At 38.6% G+C, this 17,821-nt stretch overlaps 2 protein-coding genes, 1 long non-coding RNA gene and 1 pseudogene across 8 annotated transcripts; 2 read left to right on the top strand and 2 right to left on the bottom strand.

Annotated features, from left to right (window-relative positions):
• Nucleotides 1–457: 457 nt before the first annotated feature.
• LOC113724959 (dnaJ protein ERDJ2A-like) lies at nucleotides 458–5,923 on the bottom strand. Of its 2 annotated transcripts, none has more exons than XM_027247878.2 (11): nucleotides 5,362–5,923; nucleotides 4,580–4,784; nucleotides 4,375–4,470; nucleotides 4,078–4,198; nucleotides 3,850–3,956; nucleotides 3,478–3,695; nucleotides 2,831–3,008; nucleotides 2,598–2,717; nucleotides 2,199–2,285; nucleotides 1,949–2,053; nucleotides 458–1,552 (listed from the first exon to the last, which is right to left on the bottom strand). In XM_027247878.2, the coding sequence occupies exons 2-11, from the start codon at nucleotides 4,763–4,765 to the stop codon at nucleotides 695–697; spliced, it is 2,076 nt and encodes a 691-aa protein (XP_027103679.1). In that variant the 5' UTR covers nucleotides 4,766–4,784; nucleotides 5,362–5,923; the 3' UTR covers nucleotides 458–694. The 2 variants fall into 2 exon arrangements, with proteins under 2 accessions (XP_027103679.1, XP_027103680.1); XM_027247879.2 differs by having other exon boundaries at nucleotides 458–1,549.
• Nucleotides 2,284–2,819, top strand: LOC140029704 (uncharacterized). The gene is made up of 2 exons (XR_011833624.1): nucleotides 2,284–2,473; nucleotides 2,583–2,819. It is a non-coding gene; the product is annotated as an uncharacterized lncRNA (long non-coding RNA).
• A 2,077-nt stretch (nucleotides 5,924–8,000) lies between the features above and the next one.
• On the top strand, nucleotides 8,001–15,288 carry LOC113724962 (uncharacterized). Of its 5 annotated transcripts, none has more exons than XM_027247887.2 (10): nucleotides 8,406–8,546; nucleotides 9,321–9,415; nucleotides 9,576–9,624; nucleotides 9,782–9,861; nucleotides 12,616–12,657; nucleotides 12,784–12,911; nucleotides 13,275–13,455; nucleotides 13,811–13,989; nucleotides 14,391–14,621; nucleotides 14,710–15,288. In XM_027247887.2, exons 2-10 carry the CDS (start codon nucleotides 9,374–9,376, stop codon nucleotides 14,999–15,001), a joined length of 1,224 nt encoding a protein of 407 aa, XP_027103688.2. In that variant the 5' UTR covers nucleotides 8,406–8,546; nucleotides 9,321–9,373; the 3' UTR covers nucleotides 15,002–15,288. The 5 variants fall into 5 exon arrangements, with proteins under 5 accessions (XP_027103685.2, XP_027103688.2, XP_027103686.2 ...); XM_027247885.2 differs by having other exon boundaries at nucleotides 8,408–8,546; nucleotides 8,667–9,415; XM_027247884.2 differs by lacking the exon at nucleotides 9,576–9,624 and having other exon boundaries at nucleotides 8,001–8,546.
• LOC140035797 (probable leucine-rich repeat receptor-like protein kinase IMK3) lies at nucleotides 10,561–12,563 on the bottom strand (annotated as a pseudogene).
• Nucleotides 15,289–17,821: the final 2,533 nt, after the last annotated feature.

The following is a 17,821-nucleotide window of genomic DNA, read 5'->3' as shown; positions in this document are numbered from 1 at the left end:
CATCAATAAACACATCGATTAACTGTTATGAAATTGTCAAAACAGGGTGGGATGCGAAATGATGATGAATGATCTGGACAGATTCGGAACCCATCTGCAAAAAGATCTGGACCGAATAAGAAGAATATTCACAATAGATGCCCAGCCAGCCATTGGAGAATACCCACTCAGTTGGCGGCCAGTTTCATTTTTTAAGTTCAGATTTATCCACCATCGGACATTGCATTCGCTACTATTATTAGTTGCTGCTCCCATTCTGCCAACATAGGCATGCTCCCTCCTCCTTCACTCTTCACCCCCCCCCCCCCACCGACCCAAAAAAAAAACAGAAAACTCTTCTCAGAGCAAGCACGAACACGAGTCCTAAAGAATGCATCAAATGTTGTTGTTGTTCTCCATCTCTCAGCTAAACTCAACTACACCGAAGCTCTCATCAACAGACAACAGACAACATGGATGATTTGGTAAATTACACTAAAAGCAGCAGCAGACAAAGGAGAGAAAGCAAAATCCCACATGCAACTAAATCTATCCAGCAAAAATTTTCAATATCTTCTGTGAGGTTGACAACTAACATAATTCGTCGTTCTAGCATCATACTGTAAAATTAGGGAGGTGCTCCCCTTTGACCACATGCCATCGTATCACCTCAGAGATTGGAACTTCCAACTTTGCACTTTCTCATCTGTCTGTATTACCTGCCCTTCTTGCGAGCAGGGCCTTTATTGGACCACCCCTTCTTTTTATCCTCCCTGCCCTTTCCTACTGCAGGGCCTTTCACAAAGTTTTTTTTACTTGTGTTGGGTTTTTCATCTTCATCTTCACTGTACTCGCTCTCATAATCCTCACCTTTCTCTTCTTCAATCTCCTCTCCGTCTTCACTGAGATCCTCCGGAATGGGTTCTTCCTCCATCACTTGACCCCTTCGAGTCATACTTCTGCTCCGTTTTGAGACTTTCACCTTCAAGCTCGTTGTCTTATCACAACCTATCCAGGAATCACAAAGCAAATAACAAGTCAAGTTGTAATTTCCTTCAGCTGGAGCTAGAAACTTGCCCATGATGACTCGGGAACCACTCCTAACTCTATCAACAGCTTCTATCACTGCGGCACCAGTCTCATCGCCAGCTGCCCCCAGGACTTCCATTTTCTCCCGAACTGCTTGTGAAGCGGCAATTACTGCTGCAGCTTCATCCATAAAATTGACCTTCTGTGAAAACCACACATTCTTGGCATTGGCGTCTGCAAGCAAAAGCCAGAAATTTTCTTCCTTGTGGAATGGATAGGATGGGGCATGTGGGACGGCCTTGATCAAACCATTAGCACCATTAGCACGTTTTAAAGTCACCCAAGCCTGTACCGTCACAATGTCACCTTCTTGTATACACTCCTCACCCTCGGTCTCACAAGTAACTTCAACTGTTGGACAAGGCATCAACCCCAGCACCTTCTCCACATCTTGGATTTCAGCAGCAGAGAAGCCAGCTACCTCAGAAAGCAACTCAAGACGTTCTTTAAGACTCATTCCCTGAAGCTCCTGAAATCCTACCTTCTGCCATTAAATGAAGATCAAGGATCAAACAACATCAACCAATCCAGGAAATGTTGAGTTGCACACCAGAATTCCCAACTAACCCAATAATTGTGATTATATGAGCAAAAGCAAGGATCACCACCACAATTCCCAACTACCCCAATAATTGTAATAATGCGCAAAAGCAAGCAAGGACCATCATTAGGTGCCCCTCGTTGGCACAGAAGTACATGCATGCCCAGTTAGCAAGAAATTCAGATATTCAGTTTCCAGGGAAATTTAGCATTCTCTCTTGAACTCATTTTCAAAGATGAAACCGCCAAAATGACTTGAAGCATCTCAAGAAACTAATTGCTGCAGGTTACCAATGAAACTGGGGAATGGAGTAACTCGGTACGTAAAGGTTCAGCATACCTTGCGAGCTAATTTTTCTGCAACGGCTTCGCTGAAGTGTGGAAGTTGTAGAAAAGAAGCAATACCATCGGTGGATGAGACCCTCCTTGCACTAAGACGAACAGCCTGCATCAGATCCCATTGTATATAAATCAAGTTCACATACTATTCAGACATCTCCCTTCTTGAACTATTTACTATTTGAGAGAGTTGACAAGCTCTTTGATGTTTAAAACATCAAAATTTGATACCACCTGATTAAACACATCACCTGAACAATGCACTGTGAAAGCTCAATAACTCCAGTGGCAGGTCTTAGCCACCCATGCCCCATGGCATTTCGAGGTATAAGAGCCATCTGCACACAGTATGTAAACATTCTATAAGATGTTATAAGCAGAATGGCACCTCATTTAAATGATTATGATGATCTACTTTGAGTATAGATACCTATCAGCAGAAGGAAAGCATAAATTTTGGGTTAAACCTATAAAGCAATGTCTTTCCCTTTGCCAGCCTCGTTGCCCAAAATTTTAAAAAAGCAGGGTCAGTGATTTCATTACAAACATTTTGCAGTTGAAATTAGCATCAAGATATAGACATATGTGGAAGCGAGGTGTCTTTGTTTTTTACATGTATGTTTGTATGAATGCAGAGGCAGAGAATTTACCTTCATCAGCTCTTCAAGAAGGCGAGGTGCCAATTGCAGCACAAAGTTGAGGTCACACTGCAAATCTGGGGTCAACACTGTTTTTTCCCGAGTTAAATGGGCTTGCAACAACAATGCTGTCTGAGACCATAAATAGAGAAAAAAAGGCCCAAAATAAGAAAGTAGAAGTTGCGCATAATTTGAAAAATGACCATAGTAAAAGGGCTATATCATTCACTTCCATCTTTCATTACCTTAATTACTGCTGGGTGCTGCTTCCAAAATTTTGCCTCCTCCTGTTTCCCATTCTTTTGATCCAGGCTCAATTCATTTCTTACTATTGTAAAGAGTTTCTGAATTGGATCTTCGTCAGTCCTTCGGACTGGAAGACTTTTGTACTCCTCAGCCTCAATGAAGATGTCCACAACTTTCCTAAAAAATTTTTGCAGTATAGAAGGTAAGATGTCAGAGAGACCATACGTGTGTGCAAAAATAACAGTATATAAACCAAACAACAGAAACAACATTATCACAAAATGCCGAAGAGGTGGCTAAATTTTGCAATGCATGGTACTGTTTGAAGAAAATATTCAGCAAATGAGATTAACAAGTACCACTCTTCAAAATTTAGGGACTACATCCTTTGCAGAAATTGAAACACTAAAATTCAGATAAAAGTTTTTGCAAAGTCAACTTGTCAAAATGGGCCAGCAACAATAGTTAGAGATAGGTAATCCACTATATGACAGTGAACAAGGATTGCAAAGTATTCAATGGATTGGAACAAAATCCCCTCAAAAGCAATAACGAAGATGAATTGACAGAACAAATACCTGTATTGTTCGTTTATATTTATCTTATTTAGAAACAAAAATTATCCACTCAAAAGCAAAAATTATACCTCAAAGACAGAGACAGTTTCATCGACTGAAAATAGGTGACTAGTGTTTCACGTTTGACATAATTTCCAGTATATTTTGATGATCTTGCTAGATATACAACAGCCATCACCAATGGCAATAGTATTACAACCCCAACAATTGAAAGCAACAAAATCCCACCAGATTCGCCATTGTTATTTAGCAGAAACTGAGGAAGAGCTATCCCAATTTGGAATCCCTACAGCACAAGACCATTGTGTCACAATTCAAAGTGCCAAAAACAGAAGAGTTATAGCATTTTCAACTGTAAGAGGCATTCCTAATTTTCTGATCCCTTCAGAATGCAACCAGATGAACAAGAACAGTAGCTTGTGGAATAAAGTACAACAAACCTGTCTTCCATCTGGATGTCCATATTTCTCAAAATTTTCACGGGAAATAGGATCCGTCAGAGCCTGATAAGCCTTGGATATGTACTCAACAAAATACTTATGAGCATCTGGAAGTAAAAATCATAAAAATGACATATACAATAAGTACGGCTTATAGATGAGAAATGCTCAAATCTTCATCATTCACTAGATAACACACGCAAAGTAAATAGACTGAACACCCTCAACCTGGATCAGGGTTTTTATCCGGGTGATATTGAATTGAAAGCCTACGATAAGCCTTCTTAATCTGTGAGTCAGAAGCTCCGGGCACTAGTCCAAGAATTCCAAATGGCTCAAAAACTTGAATCTGAGAGAGATAGGGCAACAACCAACAAAGATATGACATTTCACTCTGGTACAGGATACAATCACGTAGAGAAAGTATAGAGCTATCATAGAAAGTATTTGCACAACTATTCAGGACAAACTTTTTAGGAAATAGAGTTTGCATATCAACATGACTGAGACCTGATCATTAATTACCTCGCGGCTCATATTCTTGATGTAGAAAACAAGGATTCCCATGAAGAACCAGAGCATAATTATCATCAAGTTATGGCATGTCAAGAAGTTTGATGTCTGCAGGGGAAAAAAATCAAAAGCATTACCAGTACTCAGAACGTGACCATATCCCTGACCAACATATCCATATAATAGCACATAACCAATCAACTGATGACTGGCGTACCTGACTAGAAATTGATTTGCGGTACTTTCCTGACCGGAAGCAGTCTGAACAATCACAATGGATGCTCCTTGTTTTCTTTGAGGCAGGACGGAATAACTTCAGTATTGTATAAGGTACCAAAGGCAGGGCAATCGTGGCCAATATGAAAATCGGAAACAGTGCACCAGTTTCATCAGAGGCTGCCATAGTTAACTTTGTACCGTCTCTACAATGAAAAATAAGCAGTGCAGCTGACTTAAAGTGGCAAAAGTAAGCAAAAATTGAAAACATGCCAGTAAAACCTTGAGAAAAAGACAAAAAGTACAAAATCGCTCAAGGAACCTTTTTTAACACTGGGTCCCCGTAACTAAGAAATGCGAAGTTCTTCCAAATGCAGTCAATTAAATAACAAGGAAAACGGCAAGTACAGTGGTAGACATGGGTGCAATCCTAAATATGACTCAGAATTTACACACCGAATCAAGGAAAGTTACTGCAGTGAACTATGAGAAAGAACTTGCTGAACCCAACAGAAAAAATCAGGGGCGAAATCAATGCAACATAGCAATCATACACTTCTGTAAAACCCATAAAAGAGACAAACTTTACACGTCAATCAGGATCACAGGCATGATTTATTTTGACCTATAGAGATCATTACCAGCCTCGAAAACAATGGGAAAAAGAAGATGAAATGAGAGATGGTCAACGCGATTTGTTTCAGAAGCTAGTCAATTCGATAAGCTGATACAAGAACAGACGCGTATACGAGTTATCAAGAAAACGAGAGCAGGTTGAATTACCAACAACAAACTGGAAGCGGATATGGGAAGATCCGATTTTCTGCACCAATCTGACGTTGCCGTGTGGGCGCTTGCGGGGGTTTTGTCAGTACTCAGTTGTACTCAATGGAGGCAAACGACAATGGTGGTTCTCTTTCGTTTCGCAAGTACTACTGCTCTGCAATTCTGCTTTGCCCCCTTCAATTTTCCTTCGCCATTCTACTCATTGTCAAAGCTGTCAACCCCCTAACGTAATACTACTATCATCTTCGACAGCATTTATTGCTATTTACCACTTATCAGGTAAACGGGAACTAACGTTTATTACCAAATCTCCTCAATTTTTGGTAGGTTAGCCGGTTAGTGTCAGCACTCATCAGCAACTCAGCCGTCGGCTCTAAGAGTTAGGAGCCGTCCTATTTGTCTTGGGTAAATGGCCAATACATTCCTAAACTTTTTACTAATGTCAATGTGGATTTGTTTCCTATTTTTTATTCTTAACCATTTGATATGTCAACTTATTTTCCGAATTTAATTAAGACACTCTGCAGCGACTCCTAATTTAACAATTAAATAGGGATATTTTGGATTCCTCTCTGTATCATTCTTCGCTGCCGCTACCTATCTCCTCCTACTTTCAAAATCAAAGAAGAAGAAGAAGAAGAAGGCGTTAGATGGGGGCCACAGAGATTAATGGTGGACAGAGGAGATAATTTAATGTTCTCAAAATGGCTCTGCTTAATTGTTACATTATGAGTCAAAATACTTTTAGGTGGTGGTGTCACCACAGAAGAAGGTCTTAATTAGATAAAAAAAAAAATTAAGTTCAAGAATTGGTTTGAAAAAAAAGTTACGGACTAAATCAACATTAGTAAAAAAGTTTAGGGATGATTATGACCATTTATCCTATTTGTCTCCTACTAGTGTTTTTTATGCTTCTTTTTGTATTTTGAATTGAAAAACATAAACTAGAAAGGAAATAAAAGAAAAAATATGTAGTAATAATTGTGTCAAAGCACAAATCCTAATAAAGTTGTGAGAATAGGAAGGAAAAGAAGTTATTTAGCATAGAGAACATAATAAAAAAAGACGGCTAAAATTATACATGATTATAGTAACGATTATCATCATAGTTTTCGAACTTTCGATTTTGAAATTATATTTAAACACTTGTTGTTATAAAATTGATTATAAAAAATGATAATAAATATAAAAAAATAAGAATTATATTATCATGCGGAAGAGAAAAAATTAATACAACATTTATGAAAAATACCTAATTGTTAATTAAATTTGATTGGTCTTGGACTTAAATCAATTATTTGATCTAGGTTTACTAATGGAACGGAACAATGAGTTGTGGACCAAAATTGGGGCTACTAGTGTTGAGTGTTTATTGAATTCTAAATTGATCAAATAAATTTAAATAGCAAGTATTTTTTTAAAAATGGTTTGAATTGGTTCTAAACTGTCGACACCTTCGGTTGCAATAGTCATGATTATCATTCTAATTTTGATTTGGATAAAATACAAAAAAATCATCTGTAGTAAGTTTAATACATAGAAAAGCTCTCAATGGTTTCAAATATACAACACGACACCCCCGTACTTTGAATTAAATTGTAAAGGTGACGGAATCTGTTAAACTTAACGGAAATGACTTATTGGAATCTAAAAAAAAATTATACCTAATTTTTAACAAATATACTTGTTTTACCCCTTAACTCTCAATTCTCTCTATCTAGAGATAAAACAAATGTTTTTTTTAAGCTATCTTTTACTTAATTATATCATGTCATTTTTGTCATTTCATCAAATTTCGTTAAATTTAATGGATTCCGTCACATTTACAATTTAGTTTGAAGTACAGGGTGTCATGTTGTATACTTTGAAACAACGGGGAGCTTTTCTATATGTTAGGTTTACCACAAGAGATTTTTTTTTATTTTTTACCCTTTTGATTTTCAAATTTTGGTTTTGATTCCCTTCACAAACAACCCGTCCAATTTACATTCGATTATAGTTCAAACCCAAACCGTGACCACCTTAGTTAAATACTAGCGTGTTAATGTTAGATCTATGTCTTAATTTGAGCACTTTGCACGCCAAAAGGGCTTTTTGGGTTTTTTATTCAAATTTGCAGGACTATTTGAGGTGCAACGGATCTTCTGTGCCACTCTCTGTCTCACTTTTTATTATATTGCTATTTCTCCTTTATAAACATCATATTTTAGTTCTTTTTTATTTCCTTAAGATCCAATAACTATTAATTCAGTAATACACAAAATTTAACAAACTAAAAAAATCAAAATGCATAAAAAATGAGATTTTTTATATATTTTCTACTATATTTTTTAATTTTCTATTATATATATATTTTTGAAACTGTTGTATTTATTTTTTTATTGAATTAATAATTACTGGATCTTAAGGAAACAAAAAAGAAATAAAACATGATATTTATGTAAAAAAAATAATAATATAATAAAGAGTGAGACATAGAGTGACACAGGTTGTGAGACAGAAGATCCGTCGTATATTTGAGGTCTTAATTTTGGTTTTTGAGCGCTTTGCATGCGAAAGGGGTTTTTTGGGCTTTTGCATCAAATTTGCAGGATTATTTGAGGTTTTTTATTTAATTTTATTTTATACAAATATTTTGCCTGGGAATATGGGGAAAAAAGGATGGAACAATCGGAATATGAAATCCTGAGGAGTCTTCTCGACGCTTGATGGCCTCTGCAGCTGCGGTTGCTACTGACCCTCATCCTCACCATCACCCGAATATCTTCAACAACTTGTCTCGATTCCTTGATACCGTCCCCAACAATCTCTCCACTTTCCTCACCCCACAAAGCTCACCGCCTTATTCCTCCCCCTCCAAATTCCTCCTCCCTCTACCCGTCCCCAACTCCAGTCGCCTACCACTGTTATCTCCCGCTCGCTTATAGTGATTTCCCCTTCGACTCGTCGACTACTCAGCGGCCTAATTCGCCGCTATCTTCTCCACCGGCCGTCAAGAACATGTCTTCTAAGTCCGGCGGTCACGGAGGTTTTCCTTCCACCGTGAGAATTTCCGGCCTCACATCTACTAAAGACAGCTCTGGGCCGGCATTTGTGGGCCAAGTCTTCAGCATGTGCGACCTTTCTGGGACAGGTCTGATGGCTGTGTCTACCCATTTTGACGTACCTTTCCTATCCAAAAGGTATCACCTGTTACATAAAAATCCTACTTTGTAATATAACAGCATTCTCATTTGTTCACGGGCCGCAGATGAGTTATATTCTTTGTTTGCTGAGAGAGTCCCTTTTTTTTTTTGCATCAGAGATGATAATTCATCAAGAAGGCTTGCTTTAGGTTTCTCGAAGCTTTTATTGACTTAGGTCTAATGCCTGGAACATCTTTAATTACAGATTCAATTTCCCTCCAGTTGTATTGGTTGTTTGATTTGTGGGGCCTATTTACCAAGGATTTAGAAACATGCTGATTTTGGTTTTGTTTCGGGTTCAAGTTCATTTTGAATCAAGTGTATGTTATCTTAACATCTAGTAGCCGAGGAATCTAGAAAGAAGAAATTAACATGGAATGAATCTAGCGGATTAAAAAGGTACATAGCTATAGTAAGAGTACAAATAAAGCTTGCAGCTTTTGTGTACTATGGCCTTCAAAAATGAGAATATGAACTTTCAGAGTTTCATAAACTGCATATGAAAAAGCTAGTTTTTCAAGCACTTGCCTCCAAAATAGACAAAAATGCAACAAAGACAGCCAGGGACCAGTCCTTTGTGAGATCTTCAGAACCCTTTTGGAACTAGTTACTGATGTGACATTTGAAGAGAAGGTTTGAGGAGAAGGTTGGATCAGTCTAGTCAGGACATGCTGTAATTGATGAGAAGCTATGATCCAAACCATGTAATTTCTGCCTTGCTGAGACATGCCTATGTTGTCCTTGTTTTGAATGACTTTCTGTATTCCATAGGACTCCCCAGTGGCTTAAGAAGATGTTTGCAGCCGTTACCAAGACTGAAAGGAATGGCCCTGTGTTCCGCTTTTTCATGGACCTTGGAGATGCAGGTTAATTTTTACGATTAAAGACATGCATAACTTTCAGTTTTAAACATATTTGAGGTTGTATATAAACTGTATCATTTGAAAGCAAACTGTTAAATATAGGCTAAGAACAGGTATTTGATTGGTAGATGGCTTTTTATGCTCTTTTAGCTTGTTTTTACAGGTCATATCCTCTTTGATTGGTTGGACTTATATCCTTTTCTATCTCAGAGGTTGTTTGATGCTTTTTTTAATATAAAAAATGAATTTCATTGTCCACACACTTTCTTTGTTTTCTTCTTCCACGGCTGCTGTTATTCTAATAAACATCAATTTTAACATACCTTGTTATAGAGAGAATTACTCATATTCTAATTTATTCTGCTTCAGTTTCTTATGTTAAACGGCTGAATATTCCCAGTGGTGTCGTTGGTGCATGTCGCCTTGATATAGCATATGAGCATTTCAAGGTACTGGCTTGCTGATCTTGAGGGACATATCTGAATTTTATTTCTTGCAGCTGATCATTATGCATATGGAGTGGCTGGTTATCTAGAGTGGTAAATATTATGTTTCTTCTGGATGGGCAAAGTTTAGGATGTTCAAGAAGGAAGAGGGACATTGTATATAATTTTTACAATTTGGAAGGTTTTCTTATAAGAAGAAAGTGATAGAAAGTTACTTGGAAAGGGTGTAAGATGTTTTTACGATAATTTTGGTCATAAAAGAGCAATTACAAGTTGCAATATCATGGAACTATGAATACTAGGATTCTGAGTCGTGGATCCTTGTCAACCCTCTGAGGCTTGATTTTGGAGCTTAGAGAAACCTAATTTTCAATGGTAATTCTAAAGGAAGTAAGGATCAGAGCAGAGAATTTCTTCTTCATTTTGTTTCAAGTAATGTTTCAAGTATCATCTTCATATTTTGGCAGCAAAGTATTTTCTAAGACTTGTCTATTACAGATTAATGTTGTAGCTAATTCATTGTTAAAGTTTCTTATGGTGGTAGTAGACAAAAGGGTAAAATACACGGAACCCCCCTATGGTTTCGTGAAAAGACACATTACCCCCCTATCGTTTAGAAACATACACATAAACACCCTAAACTTCATAACTAAAGTGGAAATAGACCTATAACCGGCTGAACGACCTACTGATGATGGGTATGTGAGATTCTTTTGAAAAGATCTTGAGTTTCATTCCCAAGCTACCCTTCAGTTGCTATATTGAAGTGACATATCAGGGGAGAAGAGATTTGAAGCTATCAAAGAGTGAAAGGAAAGAGGGAGAAGATCTAAGGAGAAGCTTTCACCTTTCGGACCTAAATAATAAGCCCTCATCGCTAAAAGGTTTGGATGCCTGATCTTCCCCAGTATATTAACCTCAGTTTCAAATTCCCTTTGTCCTTTTGTAATCTTCTCTCTCAATCTCTTCACTGCAGCAACACTGCCATCCTCCAATGTTGCCTTATATACTGTTCCATAAGTGCTCTTACCCACGATCTCTGCTGTGGCACACAACAGATCATCTGCTGTAAAAACCTTGGGTCCATCAAAGTGGACAATCTTTCCTCCTGCTTCTCCAGCTGCTTCAACTTCACCTGCAGTTGGAGGAGTGCCTTTTTCTCCGGAGATGAGGAGAGCCCCAGCTGCTATGATGTTTCTTTGCCGGAGATTCTGGTGGAGTTGATGGGCCCGGAGAGGGTGGTATTGGACATTGGGTTAATGCACTGTATCCGCATAGCTCAAGATTGCCCACGAAGGCACTTGCATTGAACTTTTGAGCAAGCTTAGTTGGAACAGGACCGGACAGATTGTTGTAAGACACATTAAAGGAACTAAGATTAGGTAAATCACCTATAGATGCTGGAATCTCTCCACTAAACTTGTTTTGAGATAAATCAACTTGTGTCAGGAAAGAAATGTTCCCAACTGTTGCTGGAATAGGACCAGCAAATTTGTTATTTCTCAAGTTGAGAACAGATAGTTTCTGTAGTTTGTTTACAGCTGCAGGAATTTGGTGGTCAAGATGGCTGCTTTCCAAGTTCAAAACTACAAGGTTTGATAAATTGGAAAGAGCGGCAGGTAAGCTCCCATTGAGTGCATTATATGAGAAATCAAGTGTTCTAAGCCTAGATAGTCTTCCAATTTCATTGGGTATCAATCCAGCCATGTTGTTATGACTGAGTGAAATCTCTTGGAGCTCACTTAAGTTGCCAAGAGAAGCTGGAATTGTCCCAGAAACTGATTTGTGACCAAGTGTCAGGGACTGAAGTTGATAGAGGCCTTCACATTTCCACCCCAAGAGTCAGGAATGGAACCAGAGAGATTGTTGTGCTCTAGAACAAGAAAAATCAGCGATTGCAATTGAGTAAGGCTGGTGGGAATTGAACCGGACAAAGAGTTGTAGCTAAAATTAAGTCTAAAGAGCCTGGTTGAATTGGCAAGAGTAGCTGGAATAGTTCCAGAGAGGGAGTTGTTACAGAAATCTAGTGATTGAAGAAGGGGACTCAAACCAAGTGTAGGAGGGATTGAACCAGAAAACCGATTATTGAATAATTGAACACCTCTGAGGTTAGGCAAAAGCCCCAACGAGGAAGGAATTGCACCACCAATTGCATTATCGTGGAGGCTAAGCTTTCTGAGAGCTTGAAGCTGCCCAATTTTTTCAGTTACTCGACCACCTAGACCTTTCCAGGGAAGCTGGATTACAATTACTAGTCGCCAAGCACATTTAATCCCGGCCAGCCACCTGAACAAGCTACAAGACCACTGTCGTTCCAGCTTCTCAGGAACCCTTTAGGATCAACCAATTCATGTCCGAAAGGCAGCCACGCCGTTTTCAACTCAGATTCATGATATTTCAGCAACAATTTAGTATACAAATCCCTTGTTTTAGGGTTTTTTTTTCTTACACAGGATGAACGACAGAGAGTCAGTTCTTGATTCTCTCTCCGTTTCTATTATAAATGAGGGTATTTTGGGTATTCGACCTGCAGCTGGTAACTCAGCTGGTTAAGAAGTCAATTTCCACTTTAGTTATGAAGTTTAGGGTGTTTATGTGTATGTTTCTAAACGATAGGGGGGTAATGTGTCTTTTTGCGAAACGATAGGGGGGTTCCGTGTATTTTACCCTAGACAAAATCGTATGGAGTAATTTACCTTTTTCATGACAAGTGTTTTTTCAAAGAATAACTAAAAGTTCTTTCCATGTGCTATGCAGGAAAGGCCACACTTATTCCAATTTGTCCCAAATGAGAAACAGGTTACATGACACTTTCTGCTCTTCTGCAGAAAAATATACTGCTGCGATAAAAATCAATATGATACAGAAATACCTGAATGATAATAGACATTTTATCCTCTGCTACATCATCTTGCGGTCATGCAGGTCAAGGAAGCAAATAAACTCCTTAAGATGATGCCACAAAATGGGGGAAAGAAAAAGGTTGAAGGAGTGCCTGTTTTCAGTGCTCAAAACTTAGATATTGCTATAGCCACTACTGATGGTATAAAATGGTTAGTTTGACCTCTTGCATGTGTGACTTGGTTCGGGCAATTATTGTTAGCTGGATTGCATCTTCATTGTTCTGATAAAAACATGCTTTGTACCCTAACCTCCTACTAAATATGATTTTTGAATTTAAATTTCTGTTATGAGATGGTTTTTTCTCCCCTTCAATATCTGTTTCAGATGTGGAATTCCTCTTTTGGTATGTCATGTTTGTCAGTCTCCTAGCAGTGGTGTGTGGTCTTGTTATGAGTTCTCCATTTATCATCTAGATATGCTAGCTATCTGGCTCATCATGGATTTCATTGCTATATGTTGGCGTAACTATGTTTTGTACCTGACAGGTTCACTTAATTTTGCCTTTGCACTAGGTACACACCATACTTCTTTGACAAAAGTACACTGGACAACATTCTTGAAGAATCTGTCGATCAGCATTTCCATTCATTGATCCAAACTCGGAACATGCAGCGAAGACGGGAGATTGTTGATGACAACTTGGCGGCAGAAGTAGTTGAAGAGATGGGAGATAGCATGTGGGAACCTCCCGAGGTACAAATTTGTAAACTGATTTTACTCAGTTATTACAATAAAATTGATGGTACCTGAGATGCAAACCATTTGAGGAGGCTATTTTCCCCATTTGTTTTATGTTCAAGGGAGCTTGGCATGATTAAAAAGGAAGCTTTTAACTGTTTGGCTGGAGCGCAAACTTGCTAGGTAGAGAGAGCCACAGATGGGAAGAATTTTTTTTTTTTTTATGCTATGTTTGCAGCAATGGGCATTCACACGATATATCACTTAACTAAGTGCTTGATTGATGAAGCACTTGAAAAAAACATAAAACTTGACTGTGTGAAGAGTACATTTGCTTACACCCAGAAGCCCATGTATTGCTTCTTGACAGGTTCAGGAAGTGATTGACGAAATGGGCAATCCTGGGATTCCTTTCAGTGTCATATCCAAGGCTGCTGAAATTCAGCTTCTTCATGCTGTCGACAAGGTATTTCTTGGAAATAGATGGCTGCGGAAAGCAACTGGAATCCAACCAAAATTTCCTTATATAGTTGACTCATTTGAGAAAAGGTACTGTGATACTGAAAGATTTAATTTCTGACATAAGCTTGTTTCGTCCCTTAAAACAATATTGAGAGAATCTCTGTTCACTATCTTTTTTGAGTTGATCACATTGTGCTGTTTGCTGAAAAAATTGACCATGGACTTGGATGAGTTTAGTTTATGGTTTCAACTTTATTGGAAAATTTGGAGGAAAAAATTTCTCACTGATGTTTTTCCAGTCTACAAAATTGTGCATATCTTAATGTTGGTGTAATGAAGAGCTCATTGTGACAGTGACACGTTCTTATCCTGTTCTTGTAACTTGGATGATCGTTTGCAATCATAACTCTTTTCCTTCCTTTATTGCCTTGTGAGATCAAAATTCCTTGGAATTTCGGCTATCTTTTACACAATCTATTTGATTGCAGGAGTACCGCTTCTTTCTTGAGAGCAAGCAAATATTCCAACCTCATTGAAGACTGTAATTTAGGAAACAGTAGCATGTCGCTTCAGTGCCTTGACAAGTCAGAGGATCATATGAAAGATAACATCTCTGCTGAGCAGGAAAAAAAGCTGGACTCTCAACTTCCATTCCATGATTGGTTGGCTCTTCCATGGTTGAAGGAACGGCAGAAGCTCCCAACATTAGAAGATAAAAAGTGCTGTCCTGTTGATGCTCTTGGAAAAATGTCCAATCCATTTCATAATTAATGCTGTTAAACTAATTAATTTTTTTTGGTCCTGCAGAGAGAAGATTGCTACTGAGTCTAGGAGACAACAACTACAGTCGTCTCCTCTTCTTCCGAAGATTACTATGGTTGGTATCTCAGCAGGAGAGGCAGGGCAGATGAACAAGGCCACATTAAAAAAGACAATGGAGGATCTAACAAAAGAATTAGAAAGGATGGATCCGTCAAATCAGGCAGGAACTGTTAGTAACGAACTTAAAATCGAAGAGAGAGATCCTCTTTTTGTGGCAAATATTGGTGATTATGTAAAAGCAGGTTCAGCTAGATTGATTAGGAGAGAAGCCAACTAGACACATTACCAGTTTTGTATCTTTGTTGCACTTAGCTTGTGTAGTTGTTCCAGGCACCGGGAAGATGTAAATTAGTGGGGCAATTCATGTTTGTATGGTACTAGTGGATGATGTGCTGTGTTTGTGATGGTTAGAACTGGCAGCATTGGGTTATTAGTCTTACAATAAGCGCCAAGAATAGCAGTTTCATACGGGTAGAAAGCACAGTATTTCTGAGCCTTGTGACTTTTTGTTGTAGCTGATGATCTGAAAGTTTTGGCAGCAGTGATGAGAGTTTCTTGTGGGCATTTCTTGGGCATGTGATAATAATACTCTGGATCTGTTACTAGTAGTGTCCTTTTGAAGTCATGTTTACCTCGTTCGTTCGAACAGATGAGAATGGGGAATTTGCATCGACATAAGTTATGTACAATAGATTGAGTTCAATGAAAAAGGAAATCTTTTCAGCAATTTGAGAGGTGTTACTCCGTTGCAAATGGATGATGGACTTCAAAGTTCAAGTCAAGGCTGTCGTCCTCATCAAACTTTCGATGGACTTGGCTTGGCTGAGGAGTCAGACAACGAAATTCGGTAGAATAGAAGATAAGGATTTGGTTTGAGCCATTCACTTGTGTGTGTGCACGAATATTTCCCTATCCGGTAACAGCGACCGTAGAAACAATTGCGTACGAACCAACGCCAGAAAAGTCAGTGATCGGACTTCTTACTATCCATCTATCTATCAGGTTTAGAATTATTGACTATTTAAAATTCTCTTTACTATTTATTATCAAGTTTAGAATTCTAATATGATAATTAAGGATGAAAAGAAAAGGGATGAAAAGAAGGAGCGCGAGTAACAAAAAAAAAAAAAATAGTTCGAAATCTTGATCTAATTCCGTTAAGTGGGAGGAGAAAAGAAAAGAAAAAAAGCGCCAATGTTAACATCAAATCAACTCGTTTTAAACAATCATGAACAAGACAGAAAAAAGAATAGTCGATTCTTCTGGCTTCTGCATCTGCTATAGCTAAGCTGCAAGCTGTGGTGGTTGTTGTACTTGTACCTCAAAATTTTGTCCTATTCACCATTGTAGATTTCCGTGGTGCGTCGCGATTCTCCAAACCATTCTGTGCCACCCACCACCACACAGTGTATCACCAAGTGCTGTGCTGTCAAGCTGGTTGACCAATTCCCCCTCGAATAGATATGGAACAGAAAAAAAGTGAGGAATCACCAAAGAGGAAGTGGCCGTCTTTTCTTTTATTCGGCCAAACCCACCACCAATGGTGACTGACACCAAGTTAAAAACACCCTCCGGCTCCACGAAGGGCACGGCAACTACAACCAAGCCTCTAAAGTCGATGGCCTAACTTTTCTGGGAGATGCATTAATCGGAAATAGCTGATTCACTCTCAAGCACTTTTGCAAGCACTTTTGCTTTTTCCTTCCCTCCCCTTTCTTTGAACCTGGAAAAAGATCCCGTAAAGCAACATGCTGATGTAGACGCTGAACACAGGCACCAAAGAATGCCAGTTAGTTCGACTTAATTTTCTTCGACTTGCTGTTCATTAAAGTATCCCATTCATCAACGACGATACCTGTAGTTATTCATCGTGTCCCTATTACACATGATATCTCTATGATTACATTACACCCAAGTTTCTGTTCAACGTTTGCCAAACTGTAATCATCATTGATCCTGAAACGATCGATCATACCATCTTTTTAAGTGAGTATTTAGTGGAAGAAGGCCAGCAATCCAAATTAAGCATCCTCTTTTTAAGTGAGTATTTGTTTTGAACTGAAGAGAATTTCCATTGAACACTTCTTGACTGATTATATATGGCTGGTACGGCGGTCCAGTAGTTGGATACTTCCTTCCTCGGTTTGATTAAAATTGCAGTTCTTTTGTTGATCCGCATGTACGTCTTGGATTAAGTTATCCTATTCAACCCCAAGTATCCCTCTTTAACTCTCACCCCCCCGCCCCCCCACCCTTAATTCTAAAGAATTTTTTTGTGGTAATAAACACCATCCATCGGTTAACCAAATCTCAGTATCTTATATCCCAATGCATCACCAAAAAAGAGCTGGAGTCCCTCTTTGAACTGTAAGCCAGGGATTCGAACCCTATTTGCAGTGAAAAAAGTCTAAAGAATATGTCAGAACACTCCTTTGATTTACTATGTTCTTATTATGTCTGTTAGCCTCTTATATATAGCTTCTTTAAGCTCCCCTCCCCCTAAATTAGGGTAGATTAGATTATAGAAATGTTATTGTTATTGTGTAAAAAAAGAGAGAGATAGAGATCCCCATGCATGCTTGAATTCCCTTGAAATGGTTTCCACTTTCCCTTTTTCTTGTGTTGAGATAGACTAGATTGCTAGTGTTACTGGCTTGCTTTATTACGTCAACATTCCTATGCCAGGTACCAGCAAAGCCGAATCTGCGAGCCATGCCCTTTCGTTCTTTCTGTAGTAGCTGCTATTTGTTTCCCTTCTGCTAGAAATTGACCCCTCTTAGGATCTACCACCACCGGTTACAAGATTACCATATCTTTGGCTTTAGCATTTGATTTTGGTTGAACCAGGACCATCTGAGATGCGAACCCTCTAACAAAGTAGAGGATCAAAACAGCATCTTTAGAATAGAGTAAGCCTCTGGCAGCTCTATGGGTCTTGACTACATCGAGGGGAACAAGGGCTATGAAAGAAAAACCAACATAATCGATCTTTCAGCATCTTCAAACCGACGTAACGAAAATCAAAAGAGGTCTGTCAAATGCCCCATTTTCTTTTGTTTTGCTTTTGGATTATGTCATATGTTTTTCTTGTTTGCCG

This window comes from Coffea arabica, chromosome 2c (genome assembly GCF_036785885.1).
Source record: "Coffea arabica cultivar ET-39 chromosome 2c, Coffea Arabica ET-39 HiFi, whole genome shotgun sequence".
Lineage (NCBI taxonomy): Eukaryota > Viridiplantae > Streptophyta > Magnoliopsida > Gentianales > Rubiaceae > Coffea > Coffea arabica.
Note: the sequence above shows the minus strand (reverse complement) of the source record. Positions and strands in the feature narration are given on the sequence as shown.